The sequence below is a fragment of the Carya illinoinensis genome, chromosome 1 (genome assembly GCF_018687715.1).
Source record: "Carya illinoinensis cultivar Pawnee chromosome 1, C.illinoinensisPawnee_v1, whole genome shotgun sequence".
Classification (NCBI taxonomy): Eukaryota; Viridiplantae; Streptophyta; class Magnoliopsida; order Fagales; family Juglandaceae; genus Carya; species Carya illinoinensis.
In genome coordinates this window covers 38,517,353-38,536,868 of record NC_056752.1, presented here as the reverse complement: position 1 = coordinate 38,536,868, position 19,516 = coordinate 38,517,353, and the positions used below count along the sequence as shown (strand labels likewise).

The window sequence follows — 19,516 nt, the reverse complement described above, 5'->3', positions numbered from 1 at the left end:
GCACGCCTGACACCTACAGAGGAGTTGAAAATCCGCGGTGCTTGTCTGATCTTAAAAGGCTGGCCACCGTTTTTTTATTAAAAAATGAGGTTAGCGGTTTAATGTTGATGAATTTTCCACTAACTGTGTTATTTACAAGAACTCCAGAAGAGTACAACTCTAGAAGAGTAGTGATGAGTAGAAAGATCCAGTTGTGATTATTTTATCAATATGGATCAAGTCCACAGTTAGTTGGATGTATAGATGCGAGTTATCTTTCAGATACACACAAGAAGATCATTGCAATTCACGAGAAGAAAGTTGAAATTGATATCAAGAAGGTGCGATCAAGTAAAAATCTGGCAGATTTATTCACTAAAGCATTACTAATTGCAACATTTAAGAAGATTATGTAAAACATTGGAATGCGGAGGTTTGAAGACCTGTTATCATGCACTACCAACTGCAACATTTAAGAAGATTATGCAGAACATTGGAATGCGAAGGTTTGAAGACCTGTTATCATGCACTACCAACTGCAACATTTAATAAGATTATGCAGAATATTGGAATGCGGAGGTTTGAAGACCTGTTATCATGTAATTTTCAGGGGAAGTAATGTCTTGAAGACTTGTGCTGATTGTACTCTTTTTCCTTCGCTAAGGTTTTATCCCACTGGATTTTCCTTTGCAAGGTTTTAATGAGGCAATCCTAAAGCACTCGGCGATACATATGAATACTGTATTCTTTTTCTTTTGCCATTGGTTTTTTCCCACAGGGTTTTTCCTTGGCAAGGTTTTAACGAGTCATATTCTTTAAATATGGTCATCCAAAGGGGAAGTGTTATAAACTATCTTGAATTGTATGATCACATTTATCTAGTCGTCAAATGCATAGTGTATAGTGCCAGCATAGTACTGTATAGTAACTGACATAGTGAATGGTCGACATATGCACAGTGCATAGTGCCAGCATAGTACTGCATAGTAACTAGCATAGTGAATGGTCGACATATGCACAGTGCATAGTGCTAGCATAGTACTGCATAGTAAGTTAGCATGGTTCCCTTTGTACGCCTATATATATCGTTGAATTCTTTAAGAAATTCATAAGTTTCATAACCTTTCTGAGCTCTATCTCTTTTTCTCTTCTTTTAAAAGTTTTATAATACGTTATGGCTCTCTCTTTTTTATGATTTCATAGAATATATTCATTGTACATTAGCATCGGAACAAAATTATAAAAGGAAAAAAAAAAAAAGGGGGTTGATTTCCGAATAAAACAGGCAACAGAATCTAAAAGAGAATAAAACGGGCAACGGTCGTTGAAAATAACACCCAACAATAGACTGAGCCTTCCCTGTTCCTCTACCACCCAACATACACCCCTAACCTACGCTCCCTCCCCCTTTTAACCTGGACTCCCACCCCCGACCCTGGCCCCGCCTCCACCCCATCTATAAGACTAGGGTTTTCTATCTCTTCCCACCCTTTAAACTTGGAGGGCCATTTTCCAGGCGAAGACTTTGACAAAAGGAAAAAAAAAACTTCCAAGAAGAGGAGGGTTTGAAGGTCCGTAATAGGGTTAGGGTTTTTGAGAGATGTGGGATGCTTCAGGCATTGATGAATCTTATCTCTCTGTGCTGGAAGCCATTCGGCGGTCAGGACGGCGGTGAGAAATTCGATTCCTTCGCTGTGGTCGGTAGCCATTGTAACGGCGGAGGAAGAGAAGGCAGGGATGGGTTGCTTTGGTTCCGCGACATGGGCAAGTTCGCGGCCGGGGATTTCTCCATGGCCGTGGTCCAGGCCAACCAGGTACTCGAGGACCAGAGCCAGATCGAGTCTGGACCCTTCGGGACCTTCGTCGGCATCTACGACGGCCACGGTGGCCCCGACGCAGCTCGCTACGTTTGTGACAACTTGTTCAGGCATTTCCAAGGTTCGTGATTCCGAAACCCCCTCTCTTATATTCAGTAATTTTTGGGTTGGTGTTATGACTTAAATACGCCTCAAACCAATACGTACGATTTTGATGTGCGCCGGTTTCATGGATCGCAACCGTTTATAAATACCCGTGATTTTTTTAGATCAAATGTGCTTTTCGTGAGCATTTTGAAAGTTGTGTTTTTGATTGGGCGTTTTGAGATTTCGGATTGCTAAGTATCATGAACGGTTGAAAGAGTCTTTACAAATGTGTGGATCTGTTTTGCTAGTACTTTTCTTGCTTTTTAATAGGTTAAAGAAATGTAATTTTCGCTTTCAAAGGCAAGAAAAGTGCTTCAGATTCCGAATGACTTCTGTGACATTAAGTACTTCTGCGGTAATTTACCTTTCTTTTTATTGTACTTTTTGTTTATTTAGTTGTATAGAGGAGAGTCTCTTATGTTGGCTATCTTAGGCTTTGTGTTTATGCAGCAATATCGGCTGAGGCGGGGGGAGTTGTGACAACTGATACCATTCAAAGGGCTTTCCGTGAAACAGAGGAAGGGTTTAGTGCTCTTGTTTCCCAGTTATGGAGTACTCGGCCCAGCATAGCAACAGTTGGTTCATGCTGTCTAGTTGGAGTTATATTTCAGCGGACTCTCTTCATTGCAAACCTGGGAGATTCACGTGTTGTTTTAGGTAAGAAAGTGGGTAACACTGGAGGAATAGCCGCCATACAGTTATCGACAGAACATAACGCAAATTTTGAGGCTGTCAGGCAGGAGCTTAAGGAGTTGCACCCTAATGATCCTCAAATCGTTATTCTCAGGCGTGAAGTTTGGAGAGTTAAAGGCATTATCCAGGTTACTTCAAAATCTTTCGTATTGACTACTCGGTGTGGAAACTTATTGCTTTATATTTCATTACTGTTGCTACTTACCAAAAAAAAAATATTTCATTACTGTTGCTAAATCTCCAGCGTATCTTTTATCAGATATAATATGGTTTCTTTAATGTTTTACATTCCAGAAACAAGTTAAATTAGAGAGCTTTAGTTCTACCCTTGTGATTACGTAATGTATGATGGTACATTTGATCCAGAAAAGAGAGAAGTCCATTTGTCAAGATGGTGCAAAGACACCTTTTGGTGGCTGTGTTTGAAGTGTGTGTGTGTGTGTGTGAAACTTTCATCTGTATGTTTCATAGCGACGACACTTGATCCTTTAGTAAGTGTTTGAAGTCACCTATAAAAAAACATGATGGGCAAAGCTAAAAAAATTCAGTGAGCGTCCTTATTCATCAGTAAATAGCAAAACTAAGCTTTTCCTTTTAACTTTCAACAATCTTGTTAATAAGCAAGCATTGAGTAAAAAATATTTTTTTTTGATAGGGGCATTGAGTAAATATATGGAGTTGCACTGAATTGGGTGACCATGTAATATCCCGTTTTTCCATAGTAGGTGAAATTTCCAGGCACGCAAATGATACAGTTATAGAAAAGTGTTTTTTTTTTTTTTTTTTAAATAAAGGAAAATATGAATAACTGTTTCTTCATAAATTTCTACCCATTTTTTTGGATGAAATGCATGGGAAAAGGATATCTTGTCATTGATTTCATTATTATATTTGATGCAGGTTTCTAGATCCATAGGTGACGTATATATGAAAGATGCACGGTTTAACAGGGAACCTATTGATGCAAAATTCAGACTTCCTGAACCAATGAATATGCCAATCTTGAGTGCTGTTCCAACTATTATTTCTCATCATCTTCATCCAAATGATTCTTTCCTTATATTTGCATCTGATGGTCTATGGGAACACTTGAGTAATGAGGAGGCTGTGGATATTGTTCATAGTCATCCACGAGCAGTAAGATTCTGTCCTCTATAATCTTTTTTTATTGCTGCATTCTTTATTGGGTGCTAGTCAGCTTGTTTATGATCTCGATTCACTTAATCAGGCTCATTGTGAGTAGCACATTCCATGATATTAAGCCACGTACTGGATTTGATGTTGGAAATATTGTTACATGCCATCAGAGTTATTTTACCAATATTCTTTTGTTTTTTGTTTTTTTATCTTCTTCTAAATAACTCCGATAAAAAAAAAAAAACTATAAAAAAATCTTCTTCTAAATAACTCGAGCATTGGTGGTTGAACTGGTTTTTATAGCTGTTATCTGCTTTTGGCAGTTATTACATCGTGTTATTAGTCCTCACTTATATAATTATTTGAAGTTAGCTTTCAATTTGCACCATTAGAGCCTATTAAGGGGTTTTTGGTTTAGAGGGTTCAGGTAGGCTTTAGCACTTTGATAATAGCCGTGGAATTGCTGCCCTGTGCAGCTGTTGAATTTTACATTCTCAGAAGTAGAATCTTAGATCATATAAATAAAATATGGGGCAGAGCTGAATTGGTATATTTTTACTTTCACGTCTTAAAGGGGGTTAAAAAAAAATTCTATGTGCAGTCATTTATGCGTATTCTTTGCACACTCCACTAATGTGATTGGTTTGCGTCACCTTTTTTTAATTTAAAATAATTACTTTGCCCAATTACATTAGTGGAGTGCGCAAAAAGTACATAAAAATAGCTGTATGTGACACAATTCAGGTTAAATTTATTCATGTGTACATCCTATGTGCTGGAGTATTATCATCTTTAATCATTAATAAAATCCCTATCTAACTTGTCAAAAGATTTGCTTTTGTTTTATTCTTATGATATAGCGGTGGTCATTAGGCTTGTGTGGGATCCTATAGTGCTAACCAGCTTCTTAAATGCAGGGAAGTGCCAAAAGGCTTGTCAATGCTGCCCTACAAGAAGCAGCAAGGAAACGTGAAATGAGATATTCAGATCTTCGTAAAATAGACAAGAAGGTTCGGCGCCATTTTCATGACGATATAACAGTTATTGTTTTGTTCTTAAACCATGACCTTATATCCAGCGGCATGGTGCAAGCACCGCCGATCTCAATCCGAAGTGCTCTTGAACACTGATAATTGAGGAAAGCAAGCATGTTTCCTCGAGTACTCTGATTTTGGCCCGCATCCATGAAGCCACAGTAGCCCCGCAAGGCATGTTATGGTGCATGGCTTCAGAACAGACTAAGCAGGCGCACTGCATGGATACCGATAGAGATTAATATATATATATATCTGAAGAGGCTTATAATTTGTATAATGTTGTTGTGAGAAATGACTTTGATTTCTACAAATTCCACGGTATACCCTGATATATTTGTTAAACTTAGTTTCTTTTAGATTTCCAATCACGTTACATGTTGAAGTATATCTGCATGTGCTGAAGATATATAGGGGTGTATTAGGTGTAAAAAAGGCCCAAAAAATCATGTGGAGCTTCCTTGAGTCCGGCTCTGTGCCGCCTATCATCTGCGTCAGCCAGTGAGAGTCTTGTCCCGTCGAAGGGTTTGAATGGCATCATCTGAGGATTCAGTGAATGACAGTATGAGAAATGATTTGGACAAATCCTATAAAGAATTTTACTATATATAAATACAGTTGTATATTAATCTGTGTATCAATATTGATTTATTCATACTTAAAATTTAAATTAACATTGTTTTTAATAAAATTTACTTTTTAACCAATCACATCATATTGGTGCATAGATTAGTACACAATTGTGTTTGTAATTATATTTTTTCAACTCTAAATAGGAAAGTGTGATACAAGTTCTTGTAAAAAAATGAACTATACTCAAATATATATATATATATATATATATAACTATTTGTTATTAGTGGGATTTAACTTTTATATAATAGTTTTATATGAAATTTATCTATTTAAAATTTGTACTTAATTCAAGAACAAATAATGTCTTGGTTGGTTTTAAAGATCTGCAGAACAAAATGCATTCTTCAATAACATAATTTTTTATGTAATTTGTTAAATTTTTTTTATAATAAAAATAATTTTATAATTTAATGTATTATATTAAATCCCTTCAACTTATTTCAAAAGATATGGGAGGGCTTCACTTAAAAGTAGGAATTTTATTATTTATTTATTTATATTTTTACATTGTTCTATCGGAGTCGGCCCAATAGGTAATCTTGAGCCGAATAGAAAAATGGCCCAACATCTGATTCCGTAATTATGAACCAAAGCTGGGGCACTTTTCGGAGTTAACTGCATCCTCAATTTCGACATTAATCACTCTACTGGAACTCGATACACATAGCCCTTTCACGGACAGCACCGTGCTCGACGGGGCGATCGCTTTCTTCGGTTCGGCCATGTCGATGAGTGCGACCGACTCATGATTTCTGTTCAATAAATCCGTTTGCGTAAAAAAAATTTAGTTTCAGCTGTTTCTCTTCGAAGCAAGAATGGCTCTGAAAAGCCTGTTGTTATTATTATGCTATGCTTCGTTCCTCACGTTGAATCTACTCGCAAGTCAATTCGTGTCGGCCGCACAGAAAGCTTTTCGGAGAGATCCTGGACACCCTCAGTGGCACCACGGAGCCTTCCACGACGTCCGAGATACCGTCCGATCCGATGTCCGCAGCATGCTCCATTCTCGAGCCGAGGTACTCATTTTCATCACCACGCCTTCGATTTTGGCTTCCTTTTCTAGGTTTACAACAAAAAATTAGAATAATTAATTAATTAATTCATCCCGAGGCTTACATTTTCACAAATTTAGTCTCGGTATGCATGTACGTATAAAGTAATCTTGCTCAATTTACTCAAGGTTCAGTTGAGATTGTTGTTGCTTTAACGAAAGTGCTTGGTTTGAAAGTTAAAATTGTGTGCGAGACTGCGAGTGCAGCAGTGCTTTTTGAATGTTGTGCTTACGTATATCAAATGTCAAGCAGGTTCCTCTCCATGTTCCGCTTGAAGTAAATGTAGTCCTCGTTGGCTTCAATGGTGATGGAGGTTACAGGTACACAGTAGAGGTGCACAAATTGGAAGAGTTTCTGAGGGCTAGCTTCCCGTCCCACAGGCCCTTGTGCATGGAGACAGGCGAGCCTCTTGATATCGAGCATCTCCTTGTTTATAACGTGTTTCCTGTAAGCTTCTTGAAACTTTGACATGGTCAATGCTTTATCATCTTTTGCATTGGCTCGAGATTTCTAATTGTGTTGTTTCTGAGTTTTGCACTACAGGCTGGACAGCCGGAACTTATAGCACTTGAGAAGGCACTGAAAGAGGCCATGGTCCCTTCTGGAACTGCAAGAGAGGTGGCCACGAGTGTCTTTATTTGTTATTTGTGTTTTGATTGTCTGTGAAAAACTTAACATTATAAAATGTATTTCAACTTTTAGAGTGATTATGGAAGGGAGGTCCCTTTGTTTGAGGTAGATGCAACAGCTGTTGAACCAGTATTCCAGATGCTATACTCCTACATATTTGACACGGAAAATGTTCGATATTCTGCTGCAGAGATGGACAGACCTGTGCCGATTGCAATATTCCTTGTCAACTTTGATAAGGTACAGTGTTCAGTCTTTTGTTATTCATTAATTTTATTGTCTTTTAATTGATAATGAGGTCATTCTTCCTAATGGTTTAGTAGTCTCCCCTGTGGCTGTCTCTGATACTTTTTTCAGGTGAGAATGGATCCTAGGAATAAGGAACTCGACCTTGATAGTTTTATGGATGGAAAGCTTACCCCACTAACAGAGGAAGATATAAAAAACCAGGAGGGTCAATATATATATCGTTATCGATATAACGGAGGAGGAGCATCTCAAGTTTGGCTTGGTTCTGGCAGGTATAGTTGACATAGAATGACATAGAATAAATGCACAGAAGAAACACTTCCTTTGAAATTAATGTATTTAGGTTTCATGCCTTCTGTCTGCTGACATTTAATGCTGGAGAATGTTGATGTATTCCTTAAAAAAAACACCTACAGAGACATATTGGTTATTATTTTGCTCAAGTCTGGCAGGCACAGGAATTCAAGCGCATAAAGCAACTCCATATTTCATATTGAGTTATAAACTTCTATTGTTTACATGTTGGTTATTATTTTGCCTGACAGGCAGAGGAATTCAAGCTGTACAGAGCAATGGCATAATCATGTTGAGTCATAAACTTATTTTTGGCACTATTCATCTCCTATGCTATTGAGATGTCCAATAGTTGTTTCCATGGATGATTACTCATCATAGCTGATACTGTTGAAACTTTCTTTCCTCTTATAGTTATATCTTTATGCACATAACCTGAGAAATTTAGTAATTGATAGTTGAAACCATCCCATGATTCTATGGTAATGCCCACCGAATCTTCTAATTAATACTATATTCAAGGACAATTAGTTCCATTTCTCTCTCACACTGTGTTTGTGTGTGGTTCTGCTAGTGTATTCTGGTCTAACTATTTGCCATCCCGTTCAGATTTGTTGTGATTGACCTCTCAGCTGGCCCATGCACGTATGGAAAGATTGAGACAGAAGAGGGAAGTGTCAGTCCTCGAACACTGCCACGGTTACAACATATGATGTTTCCAAGAGGTTTTGGTCCTGCTAGTGCTCATTCTACCCATGAATTTTTTATTGGACAACTTGCCTCTTTGATATCGACTACAATTGAACAAGTTATAGCTCCTGATGTTAGGTACTTATTCTATATCTTGATGCATTGCATTATGCCACTCTTTTACTGAAATTTCTCTATTTTTTCACATGAGCTATGTAACACATGCACCACATCAATTTGAATATTACAGCCAACCCAGACTTATGAATGTCTAGCATTCAGTTGATTAAGTACCTTGATACTATATTTAAGTACTTTGTGAAGTGTCATTTTCCTAATCTGATAATGTGTTCATCCTCTTGTGGATTCAGGTTTGAAACTGTCGATATAACATCGAGGTTGCTTATACCTATCATCGTCCTGCATAACCATAATCGATACAATATTATGGAGAAAGGTCATAATTACAGTATTAATATTGAAGCAATTGAGGCAGAGGTTAGCTTTTCTTTATGCTTTCGCATGAGTTATGTGTTGCACAATAATGTAGTTTTATGGGAAAATTATCAAATAATTGGCTATGCTTGTGTCTAGGTACGTGTTTTTTGGCAGGCTGATCTAGAAATTTCGAAAATGGTTTCAGTAGGACAATGCCTCTGGTCATGCTCCAATGAACAATTACAAATTAAGAGTGTTTTTTTTTTTTTTTTCTTTTTTTCTTTTCCTTTTTTGAGTTGGTATGTTGCAAATTCAGCGATCTTTCCCCATTTTTAAGTTGGCCTCTACATAATAAGATCCAACACCACCCTTTCAAAGTAGAGCTTTCTATATTCTTTTTTAACTTGGATGATGTTCTGTAAAATGATAGAAATTCTTTGACTCTTATGATTGTTGAGGTTTAATGATTCCAACTCACACTTTCCTTAATATGTTGCAATTCACAACTACCGATGGTAAACCGAGAAATATTTCTCAAATTTGTTATCTGTTATTCTCTTCTTTTTAGGTTAAGAAGATTGTTCATGATGGACATGAAGTGGTTATAGTTGGGGGTTCGCATTCGTTACATCGCCATGAAAAGTTGGCTATTGCTGTTTCAAAAGCAATGCGAGGCCATTCCCTGCAAGAAACAAAGACTGATGGCCGTTTTCGTGTTCATACCAAGACATATCTGGATGGTGCAATCCTTAAAGAAGTGGGTATTTTCTTTGTCATTAAATATATCTCCGTATTCTTTAATAACCAAGTATTGATTAGTGTGGTTATCTATTACTTGTGGGGTGATGGGGATATCATTCTTCTTCTTCTTTAGTTTTATTCATTAGAACACACCCCCATTTTCTTTATAGAGTAATGCTAGATACAGTCCTAGGGTGTGCAAGTTCCGTGCACTTCCTTCGAAAAAAGTGGGGTCCACTGTTAAAAATATGATTTTTTTGTTATAAGTAATGAGAGATTTTATTAATGCAAGTAAATAGGCATAGCCCAAGTACACAGGAAGTATACAAGCGGAAACACCTAAATACAAGCTAGGGATTAGGAACTAGTAAAGTCTTAAATAAAAACATTTAAATTATCCCCATTCAATACAAGAACTTTCGCCCAAAGACAGAGTTCGAAAGAAAAACTCTCTAAGTTCTCCCAACGAGCGTTCTCTGTCATCAAAACAGCGCCCATTCCTTTCCAGCCATAGACACTACATTAAGCATAGAGGAATCATCTTCCAAATATCAGCAATGCAATGACTGCCCATAAATCCTTTCCAACAAGCCAAGAGATCCACCACCGTCGTGGGCATCTCCAAAGCAATATCCTGACCTGCTGTAAATCTCATCCCAAAAAGTCTTTGCCACCTCACAATGCAGAAACAAATGATCAACCAATTCCCCATCCTTTTTGCACAAATAACACCAGTCCAAGCAAATTATACCATGCTTCCTCAAGTTATCCGTTGTCAGAATCTTCCCAAAGGACACCAACCAGCAGAAAAAAAACTTTACTGGGTACCTTGGATCTCCAAATACACTTCTAAGGGAATTGGTTGACACAATGGAACGCCAGCACTTTATAATAAACCTAACAGAGAAAATAAAATTTCCAGCATGTTGTCACAACATTCTGTCCTCTCTTCCCTGCACCATTTTCATGTCATACAGCCTACTGAAAAAAAACAGTAACAACTGGTACTTCCCAATCATTGAGCATCTCTAATAAATCTCGCATTCCATTGAGGGATATTATTAGAAAAAGTTACAGAATCAGCCACAGTGATGTCTTTGTCCCTTACCATCCTAAAAAGGGAAGGAAAAGCATTCAAGAGCCAAGTCCCCACACCAAAGATCATGCCGAAAATGAATCCTATCTCCTCCTCCAACCTTAAATGAAACATGATTAAGAAATTCCCCCCAGCCATTCCAGATGTATTTCCACAAACCCACACCATACACACTTCTATCTTCGTTAGAACACCAACTCCCCCAAGCCCTCCCATATTTAGCGTCGATAATATTTTTCCATAATACATTCCTCTCTAATTGATATCTCCAAAGCCACCTCCCTAAAAATATGATTTTTTAATGTGGATCCCAGATTTACCCACCTTTTTCAAAGGGAGCGCAAGGGGGTTTGCACACCCTAGGACTACAAATATCATTTCTATGTTTTTTTTTTTGAAGGTTTGATGGTCACCAATGGCTTAAAAGAGAACCCAGATTCCAGGCTGTTCTTGCTCTCCTCTTTTTCTGTAACTGGATCTTGTTTGTTGATCTACTTCCTTTTGTTAATAGTTCAAAAAATATCATACTTTGAAAAAATATATATTAAAAATGAACTTATAAGTATATTTTATCCTGTTGACAAGTGATGATGCTTTTGGCCATGTTTCTGAATGAGTTATTATTATTATTTTTTCTATGGATTCTATTTCACATTTTTTTTATTAAGTGTACAATTAATTGTAAGCGTTATTTCATATTTTTACTTGGAATTATCATTACAGGAGATGGAACGATCAGCTGATGTGCTTGCTGCAGGTTTGCTTGAGGTGGCTGATCCATCTCTTTCAAGTAAATTTTTTCTTCGTCAGGTTAGTTGGAAGCTGCTACATTTTTCATTACCGTACAGAATGTCGGAAGCAAAATACTTTTGGCCATTTATATCAACGTTCTTTATATAAAAGCCCATTACACATGCTGAGCCTTTGTTCCTTCTTATCTTGATTGTGCTAAAATTTATATCTGCAGAACTGGATGGATGAATCTGAGGGGTCAAGTGATTCCATATTAAAGCATAAACCTCTCTGGGCTACCTATGACTCAAAACATGGCAAGAAGAAAAAGAAAACAGAAAAGAAACAGGGGGATCTCTACCGGACTTATGGAACAAGAGTAATTCCTGTGTGAGCATGCCATCTCAACTTGCAATGTGTCATATAGTTTTTAACCATTTTCATAATAGTAGATCATTTGTCTATGCATATCCTAATTTTGTTGAGGAAATTTTATTTTTAATTGCTGCAATTTATCTGTTGACTATGAATTCAACAATATATTTATTTCTTTCTGGAATGAAAATTTCTATGCTTTTTTACAAGTACCATAGCCATCAGAAGTGTTTTCTTTTATTTTTGAGCCGACACCATAGAGGCTATTGATGTTTAGTTAAATTCTGAATGCATGTGTTTCTCTTTAATTATTGTATTTACAAAATCCGAAAACCTGAAACTCTAGTAATGGTTACTACTGCTGTGGACTTCTGAAGGCTCATCCCTAAGCACTAACGAAATTTAGCTCAATTATTTGAAGGTGAAGGCTAGGTGTTCATGATACCTTTTCAATTGCAATTATATTAGAACGTAAAATAAATCAGACTGCTTTGAACTAATCTGCAGTGATTGCAGTAAACATTTGTGTTGAACGCTAATTTTGAATTTTATATATTTTCTGTGGCACTATCCATTGCTGTGATAGTTTTGTTAATTGATGATGGATGTTTTGGATTTGGGATTTCATGCACTAAGCACGTGTGCATCAGCTTAAAATCATAAAAACAATGCTATTTTTGAATTCTTTTCAAGGATGTAGATTGTTTTATTTTGTATGAGATTGATGAGATTTTAAAATGCAGTGAGCTCTTTTTTATTTTTGTTTTTCTTTTATATTTTTTGTAGCTTTGTACTATCACTGGCCGATGTGGATGCTCACCTTATGATGGAAGATGAGAGTCTTGTATGGACAAGCAATGATGTGGTCATTGTACTTGAACATCAGAGTGAAAAGATACCTCTGAGGTAAGTGACTACAGATTGTTTCTGGCTACAAACTTTACTGTGTTGTTGAATATACCCTGTTTGTGTTAGGTTCAATGAAGTGTGCACATTGAGAAAAACTATCTTGTTAAACTTTTGCCTCTATCTCATCTTGGGTCCATGTGGATCAGTACATGGTAATGGGGAGTCAACCCCAATTCATTATGAATTTGTTTTTGGTTGTATACTCTCAATTACCGTATCCTGGAAGGTATAAGCCATTACTGGTGGGGCTCGACCATGTCCTTGATGGTCTTTAGTTGTTGGACCTATAATATAGGCATTGCCAGTTCGTGCTGAATCCTAATCCCCAACATCATTTCCTATTACCTAATCACCCAAACATCACTTTTGGATAATGAGATGAGATGAGAAATTCTCAAAACTTCTCACAATTTCCTTCCCAAATATCACTCAAACACAAAATACTTTTTAATAGCTGTACTTACTTGGGACGTATATGACCATTTTTGTTGGGATTTCTTGCTGTACTTACTTGGGAGGTATGGTTTGGAGAGAAATGGTGTTCGTGGATCAAGCATTGCATTTTGATGGCGCCATTTTCTATTTCGGTGAATGGTTCCCGTGCTGGATTTTTTAATAGCTCTCATGGTTTGAGATAAGGAGATCTGCTTTCCCTCTTTCTTTCTTTTTGTTCTTGTTATGGATGTGTTGAGTAGAATGATTGAAGTGGCAGTTGAAGGAAGGTTCTTGTCAGGTTTTGAGGTGGGAAATGAGGATCGGAATAGCATTAAATTATCTCATCTTCTCTTTGCCGATGACACTTTGATTTTCAGTGAGCCTAATCAAGAACATCTTCGATCTTTGAGAGCATTGTTGTTATGTTTTGAAGCTGTCTCGGATCTGAGGATTAATCTTAACAAGTCTGAAATTGTTCCAATGGGGGGTGTAGTAGTCAATATTTCAGATTTGGCTAATATTTTGGAGTGTAAGATTTCTTCGTTGCTGTTGAAGTATCTTGGTCTTCCGTTGGGTGCCTCTCACAAATCTGTTTCCATATGGGAAGGGGTGATTGAGAAGATTGAGAGAAGGTTGGCTGGATGGAAAAAGCTTTACTTGTCAAAAGGGGGACGAATTACTTTGATAAAGAGTACGCTGTCTAATCTTCCCACGTATTTTCTCTCTCTTTTCCCTTTGCCAGCGGGGGTTGCAAAAAGAATTGAGAAAATTTATTGCAATTTCTTATGGGGAGGTATAGGAGAGGAGAAAAAGTTTCGTTTGGTTTGTTGGAACAAGGTTTGTCAACCAATATCTTGTGAAGGATTAGGGGTGAGAAATTTGAGGATGTTTAACAAAGCACTTCTTGGGAAATGGCTTTGGAGATATCATTTAGAGAGAGATGCTTTATGGAAGAATATTGTTGCTGTAAAATATGAGAGTGGGTGGGGGGATTGGTGTGCTAATGAAGTTAGAGGAGCATATGGGGTGAGTTTATGGAAGTTCATTAGGAAAGGTTGGGGGGAGTTTTCACAACATGTTACTTTTAAGGTGGGGAAAGGGAAGAGGATTCTTTTTTGGCATGATATTTGGTGTGGGGAATCAGCTCTCAAATCTGATTTTCCATCCCTTTTTGGGATCAAAATGCTGCTGTGGGATATTATTTCGGATAATAATATTATGTGGAATGTTGACTGGGAAGTGAATGATGTTTCTGATTTTTTGGGAAGAATTTATAATTCAAGAGTGATGCAGGGAAGAGAGGACAGTTTACTGTGGGACCATGCTAGAAAGTCAAGGTTTTCTGTTATTTCTTTTTATCAGGTGCTGACTTGTTATTCTGGTTGTGCTTTCCCTTGGAAACCATTTGCAGAGTGAAGGTTCCTCTAAGGTGGCATTTTTCAGTTGGGTGGTTGCTTTAGGGAAAGTTTTGACCACATATAACCTTAGAAACATGGTATGTGCATTGCCGGTTGGTGTGTCATGTGTGAGAAGGATGGTGAATTTGTAAATCATCTCTTTCTTCATTGTGAGGTGGCAAAGTCTTTATGGTATGAGGTTTTGAGTCGGACAGGTTTATATTGGGTGATGCCAAAGGAAGTTGTTGATCTTCTTGCTTGTTGGAGAGGTTTTGAGGGAAGGAAATGTGTAGTTGCCAGATGGAATATGATTCCTTTGTGTTTAATGTGGTATTTGGTTGGAAAGGAATGTGAGATGTTTTGAAGACAGAATGTTCTCTCAAAGAACTTTGGAATTTTTTCTTTTGTACGTTGTGTTTGTGGGCTAGGATTTTTATAAGGGATGATGATAATGTACTAAATTTGTTTTTGTCTTTTTCCTGCTTCTAGAGTGTAGTAGGTATTTCCTTGGTATACTTCTTGTGTACTTGGTAGGGGTGAATAGGAACCAATAGAACCGTCCGGAACCGGCCGCCGAAGTGGCCGGAACCAGTGGAGAACCGGTCAAGATGCAGTGGGAATTTGAAGAAACCGACACCGGTCCAGTTCAGTCATGGTTTGAAGCTGGTTCAAACCAATGAACCAACCAATATAATATTTATATATATATTTTTATATATTTTAAGTAAAACGATGCCGTTTCTAAGTGAAACGGCGTTTTATAGAAACCGTTTAGAAAAGAATTTAACCTATTGCTGTTGACTTCTTTACTAGAACCTATTGATGGAGGAATTGAAAGTTTTCTTTACTTGAACTCTTTGTTCTTTGCTATTGACTTCAATGGCTTAGATTTTCACGATTTTCTCATATCCATTGCTCCTACTTAGTTAGGGCAACTATACATTGTACCAGGCTTTTGCCTATTCTTTGATTAATATAATATATTTACTTGTCAAAAAAAAAAAAAAACAAGAAGAAACAACGTCGTTTGGTGTATTTTCTTCTTCTTCTTCATTTTAGTTTTTTTCCTCTCTCTCTCTCTCTGTCTCTGCGATGGCAGCGGCGCATCTTCTCCAAGTCTAGCCTCCAACGGCAGCAAGCCCAGCCTCCAGCCATCCCTCTCCACTGTTCCTAGTTCTGGCAAACGGCGTTGTTCTCTCTTCCTCTTATTCTCTCATTCTCTATGCCGTTCTCTCTCTCTCTCTCTCTCTCTCTCTCAGATTCTCTGTGCCGATTGATTTTGTTGTGAATCAATCTTGTGATATTTGTTGTAAGATTTTCTAGTTTTTTATGTGATGCACTGATGATTGCATTCAAGAATTTGTGAGATGTGAATCTATGTTTCAGACACTAAAGCTTTTAGTGTTTCTCATTCCTCTCTCTCATTGTGCCACCGACGACGCCAGCGAACCAACCGGAAGAAAACCGAGACCGATGTCGATGGTTTTCTTCCCCTTCACCTGTTGGTTTTGGTCGAGATATTGGTATTTTCAGCAAATTGGTGTGGTTTTGGTTTTGGACCAAAACCGCATTGAGACCTTCGATTTTCACCCCTAGTACTTGGGTTGTGCCTATTTTTTATAATAAAATCTCTTATTAATTATTGAAAAAAATTTTCAAGTCTTCAATTTTTTCATTTAATCATTACAACCTTTACAAACTTCAAAACAAAAAACAAAAATCAATACTTTCAAACTTTAGAACAAAAATAATATTAAAAAATAATATTCAAACAACTTTTAACATTATAATATTTTATTCAACTTTCTCTCTCATTTCCCAAAACCCAATAAAACATTTTAATTCAAACCATTTCATTACTATTAACAGAATTATGAGATACTCCAAGTATCCAAAGGAGCCCTAAAGCTGCCTTTGCAAAGCCATTTTAGTCCAAGTTTCTCTCACCTCATCTTTGGTGGTAACTGTAGTCTGTTGTTTACCATACACATGGGCACCCAATTTTAACTATCCTCAATTTTTTCTTGCCTCTAACTAATCTCAAGATCTCAGTTGACCTACGCTTCTTGTGGTATAGTATTTGCTAATTTGCTGCTGAAAACCTTTTTTTAGTATCCTCTAGTGGGGCACAACCATTTGACAACCCAACTTGACTGTATCAATAAAAACATTTTTTTTTCAAGTTTTTGAATTCTTTTAGAAGACAAGTGAGATAGAAAAGTCATTTTATTTAATAAAATGCACAAATTTGAAAAAAAGTTCAAAAAAAAAAAAAAAAAAAAAAATTCAATTTGGTCAAGTTATATTGTCAAATGGTATGCCAAGTGTCATTTTCCTTTTTTTACTTCGAATTTGTTGTTGAAAACTTGGACTATAAACATGTTTGACTTTTAACCCCACCCCCCTTTTTTTCAGTGACTTTTAACTCATTTTTTAATGAGCAGACTTTCAAGCCATTTGCTTATATATACTTTCTCCTTTTACCAACTTTGTAGATGTTCTACTTTTGTTTATGCACCCTTAGCTCTTAGTGACATTGGGCGAGTAGCACCCTTCCTGCACCCCATCCCTCCTTGGAGAGTTGGTTATATTGCCCCCAGCACCTTGTCCCTGCCCATACTTACCGTCTTCACCCGCTGGCTGGGCAGGCGGATTGGCACCACCTCCACTTGCTCACACCTTCCAATGACAGAAAAACCACAAAGAATGCACAAATTTGCAAGAAATCATAAACAATAAACCACAACATGTTCGATCTATCAGCATCAATCAACCTATCCATCTTCTCAGATCCATCAAACAAAAAACTGCTTCAAAACCATCTTTTCTATGACCCACGGCTGCACTCATCATAGCTGGCAGCTGAGAGTCTCAAATCATCACCATAGATGCGATGGAGATGAGAGTGAGAGAGATGAAGAAGAGAAACAAGTAAGAAGAAAGGAGAATTAGATTAAGAAAGGAGGAGGAGGAGGAGAAGAAGAAGAAGAAGGGAGGAGGAGGAGGGGTAAAGAGGGGGGGGGGGGGGGGGGGGAGGGTAAAATAATGCAGGTGGGGTACCCCGCTTTCTTATTTCTTAAGCTTTAGTTCACTCACCTGCCCGCAAATCTGCAGAGTACCTAGGGCGGTCAGATGTGCCAGGTGGGCTGGTACCCCACCCGGCACCCCAAGCTCTTAGTCTCAACTTATGAATCTCACCATCTTGATGGGTCACTGAACTAATATTGGAATAATGGCTACATTTGGCTACTCGTCATCATCCATGTGCCTACTATACTATCAAAGTTGCAGGTTTTCTTTCTACATGTGCATTGGACGGTGCACGGCCACAAGAATGTAAAACGTGCAGGCTTTCATTCCTTACAATGAACTTGTCAACTTGTCAGCATTGCATTATGAGCTCAGATTGACTAAGCTGTTGTCTGGCTTTCCTTTGAGAAGTAGTGTTTTCACGATATTTACCTGTCTTGTTGGACAGTTATGTTTCAGAAACACAGAGAAGGCATGCTATCCCATCACAGGCACAGCGCCATATATTGGCTGGACTTGCTTCTGTTGTGGGTGGGCTGAGTGCTCCATATGAGAAGGCTTCACATGTACATGAGAGGCCTGTTGTGAATTGGCTTTGGGCTACTGGTTGTCATCCATTTGGACCATTCTCAAATACTTCTCAAATCAGTCAAATGCTTCAAGATGTTGCATTGGTAAGTTCCATCTCGTTACTCCAAAATACCTAACTATCAAACATGAGAATTTCACTTAACATGCATCATAATCATAGGTTCACAGTTGGTATTCAGATTATTATTGTTGTCATCTTTGTCGGTGTTGTGAATAGAAAGTTTGGTCATTTTTCTCAAAATTACTGGGCATTTGATGTCTTTTACTTAATGCGTATTGTATGGGATAACTCTCTGAATTCAACTTATAATGTTCTTGTTGGCAGAGGAACACAATATATGCACGTGTAGATTCTGCACTTCGCAAAATTCGTGAAACATCAGAGGTGATTCAATCTTCATTCAACCATTTTTTGTTTGAATAAATTAGATGCTTATGTAGAGTCCTCTCTATCCTGCACAGGCTGTCCAAGATTTTGCCTCAGAATATCTCAAAACCCCTCTTGGAGAACCAGTCAAAGGCAAGAAAAACAAGTCCACCACTGAGCTGTGGGTCGAGAAATTTTACAGAAAAACAACAAACCTGCCAGAACCTTTCCCTCATGAATTAGTTGAACATTTAGAGAAATACTTGGACGTAAGTAATTCATGAGCTAAATTCAAGTTCTCATCTAACAGCTTCAAAATAAATAATGTTTCTTGATGATTAAATACACAGAGCCTTGAGGAACAGCTTGTTGATTTGTCTTCCTTGTTATATGATCACCGGTTACAAGATGCTCATTTGAACAGTTCAGAGATGCTACAGAGTTCCTTGTTCACCCAGCAGTAAGTTATCCGGCATCAGTTTCTGTTGCCATTCAGTTTTAGTGTTCTTTTTATTTTTTTTCTTTTCTGAACAAATATTAGAGTCGTTTACATATCCAGAATACCCAGCAGTGTAGGTTCTTCTTTTTTTATTATTTTTATTTTTATTTTAATTCTTTGGATTTTCCTGGGGGCATGTTTGAGATGCAGGTATGTTGAGCACGTGTTGGTCAGTGAAAGGGAAAAGATGAGATGCTGCCAAATTGAGTTCAAATACCCTGTGCAATCCTCCCAAACTTACATCTACGGGGGCATTCTTATTGCCGGATTCTTTGTTTACTTTCTTGTCATATTCTTTTCATCTCCTGTGCGCTAACTTTAAACCTTGAGCCCTATATAGGGAATACACCACTCATGTTTCAAAGCTCGGATGCTCGTGTAGAAGAAACGCATATTTAGACTCAAAACAAGTTGGAAAAGAATTTTGATCATACCATCTTTATGTAGTTTTGGTATCTCTGAATCAATACCTTATATTCTATATATATGTAGTCATCCAAAGGCGGGTTACAGCAGATAGGTCAGGTCATAACAAGGCTGTCCGCACT

At 37.6% G+C, this 19,516-nt stretch overlaps 2 protein-coding genes across 2 annotated transcripts; both read left to right on the top strand.

Moving 5' to 3' along the window:
• Window positions 1-1,323: 1,323 nt before the first annotated feature.
• LOC122317880 (probable protein phosphatase 2C 42) lies at window positions 1,324-5,152 on the top strand. Its single transcript, XM_043134933.1, has 4 exons — window positions 1,324-1,917; window positions 2,394-2,764; window positions 3,537-3,773; window positions 4,691-5,152. The coding sequence occupies exons 1-4, from the start codon at window positions 1,587-1,589 to the stop codon at window positions 4,901-4,903; spliced, it is 1,152 nt and encodes a 383-aa protein (XP_042990867.1). The 5' UTR covers window positions 1,324-1,586; the 3' UTR covers window positions 4,904-5,152.
• Window positions 5,153-6,062: 910 nt separating this feature from the next.
• Window positions 6,063-19,399, top strand: LOC122317872. Its single transcript, XM_043134923.1, has 16 exons — window positions 6,063-6,459; window positions 6,748-6,942; window positions 7,039-7,113; window positions 7,198-7,365; window positions 7,483-7,646; window positions 8,278-8,496; window positions 8,730-8,856; window positions 9,365-9,553; window positions 11,357-11,443; window positions 11,601-11,755; window positions 12,527-12,646; window positions 17,960-18,185; window positions 18,428-18,487; window positions 18,565-18,738; window positions 18,820-18,929; window positions 19,119-19,399. Exons 1-16 carry the CDS (start codon window positions 6,259-6,261, stop codon window positions 19,282-19,284), a joined length of 2,436 nt encoding a protein of 811 aa, XP_042990857.1. The 5' UTR covers window positions 6,063-6,258; the 3' UTR covers window positions 19,285-19,399.
• Window positions 19,400-19,516: the final 117 nt, after the last annotated feature.

Bases quoted from the DNA above. Each gene is read 5' to 3' on its own strand.
- LOC122317880 (XM_043134933.1), top strand. From the start codon at position 1,587: ATGCTTCAGGCATTGATGAATCTTATCTCTCTGTGCTGGAAGCCATTC. The intron at 1,918-2,393 runs GTTCGTGATTCC...GTGTTTATGCAG, and splicing joins CTTGTTCAGGCATTTCCAAG to CAATATCGGCTGAGGCGGGG. The intron at 2,765-3,536 runs GTTACTTCAAAA...TATTTGATGCAG, and splicing joins GAGTTAAAGGCATTATCCAG to GTTTCTAGATCCATAGGTGA.
- LOC122317872 (XM_043134923.1), top strand. From the start codon at position 6,259: ATGGCTCTGAAAAGCCTGTTGTTATTATTATGCTATGCTTCGTTCCTC. The intron at 9,554-11,356 runs GTGGGTATTTTC...TTATCATTACAG, and splicing joins ATGGTGCAATCCTTAAAGAA to GAGATGGAACGATCAGCTGA. The intron at 18,186-18,427 runs GTAAGTTCCATC...TCTTGTTGGCAG, and splicing joins TGCTTCAAGATGTTGCATTG to AGGAACACAATATATGCACG.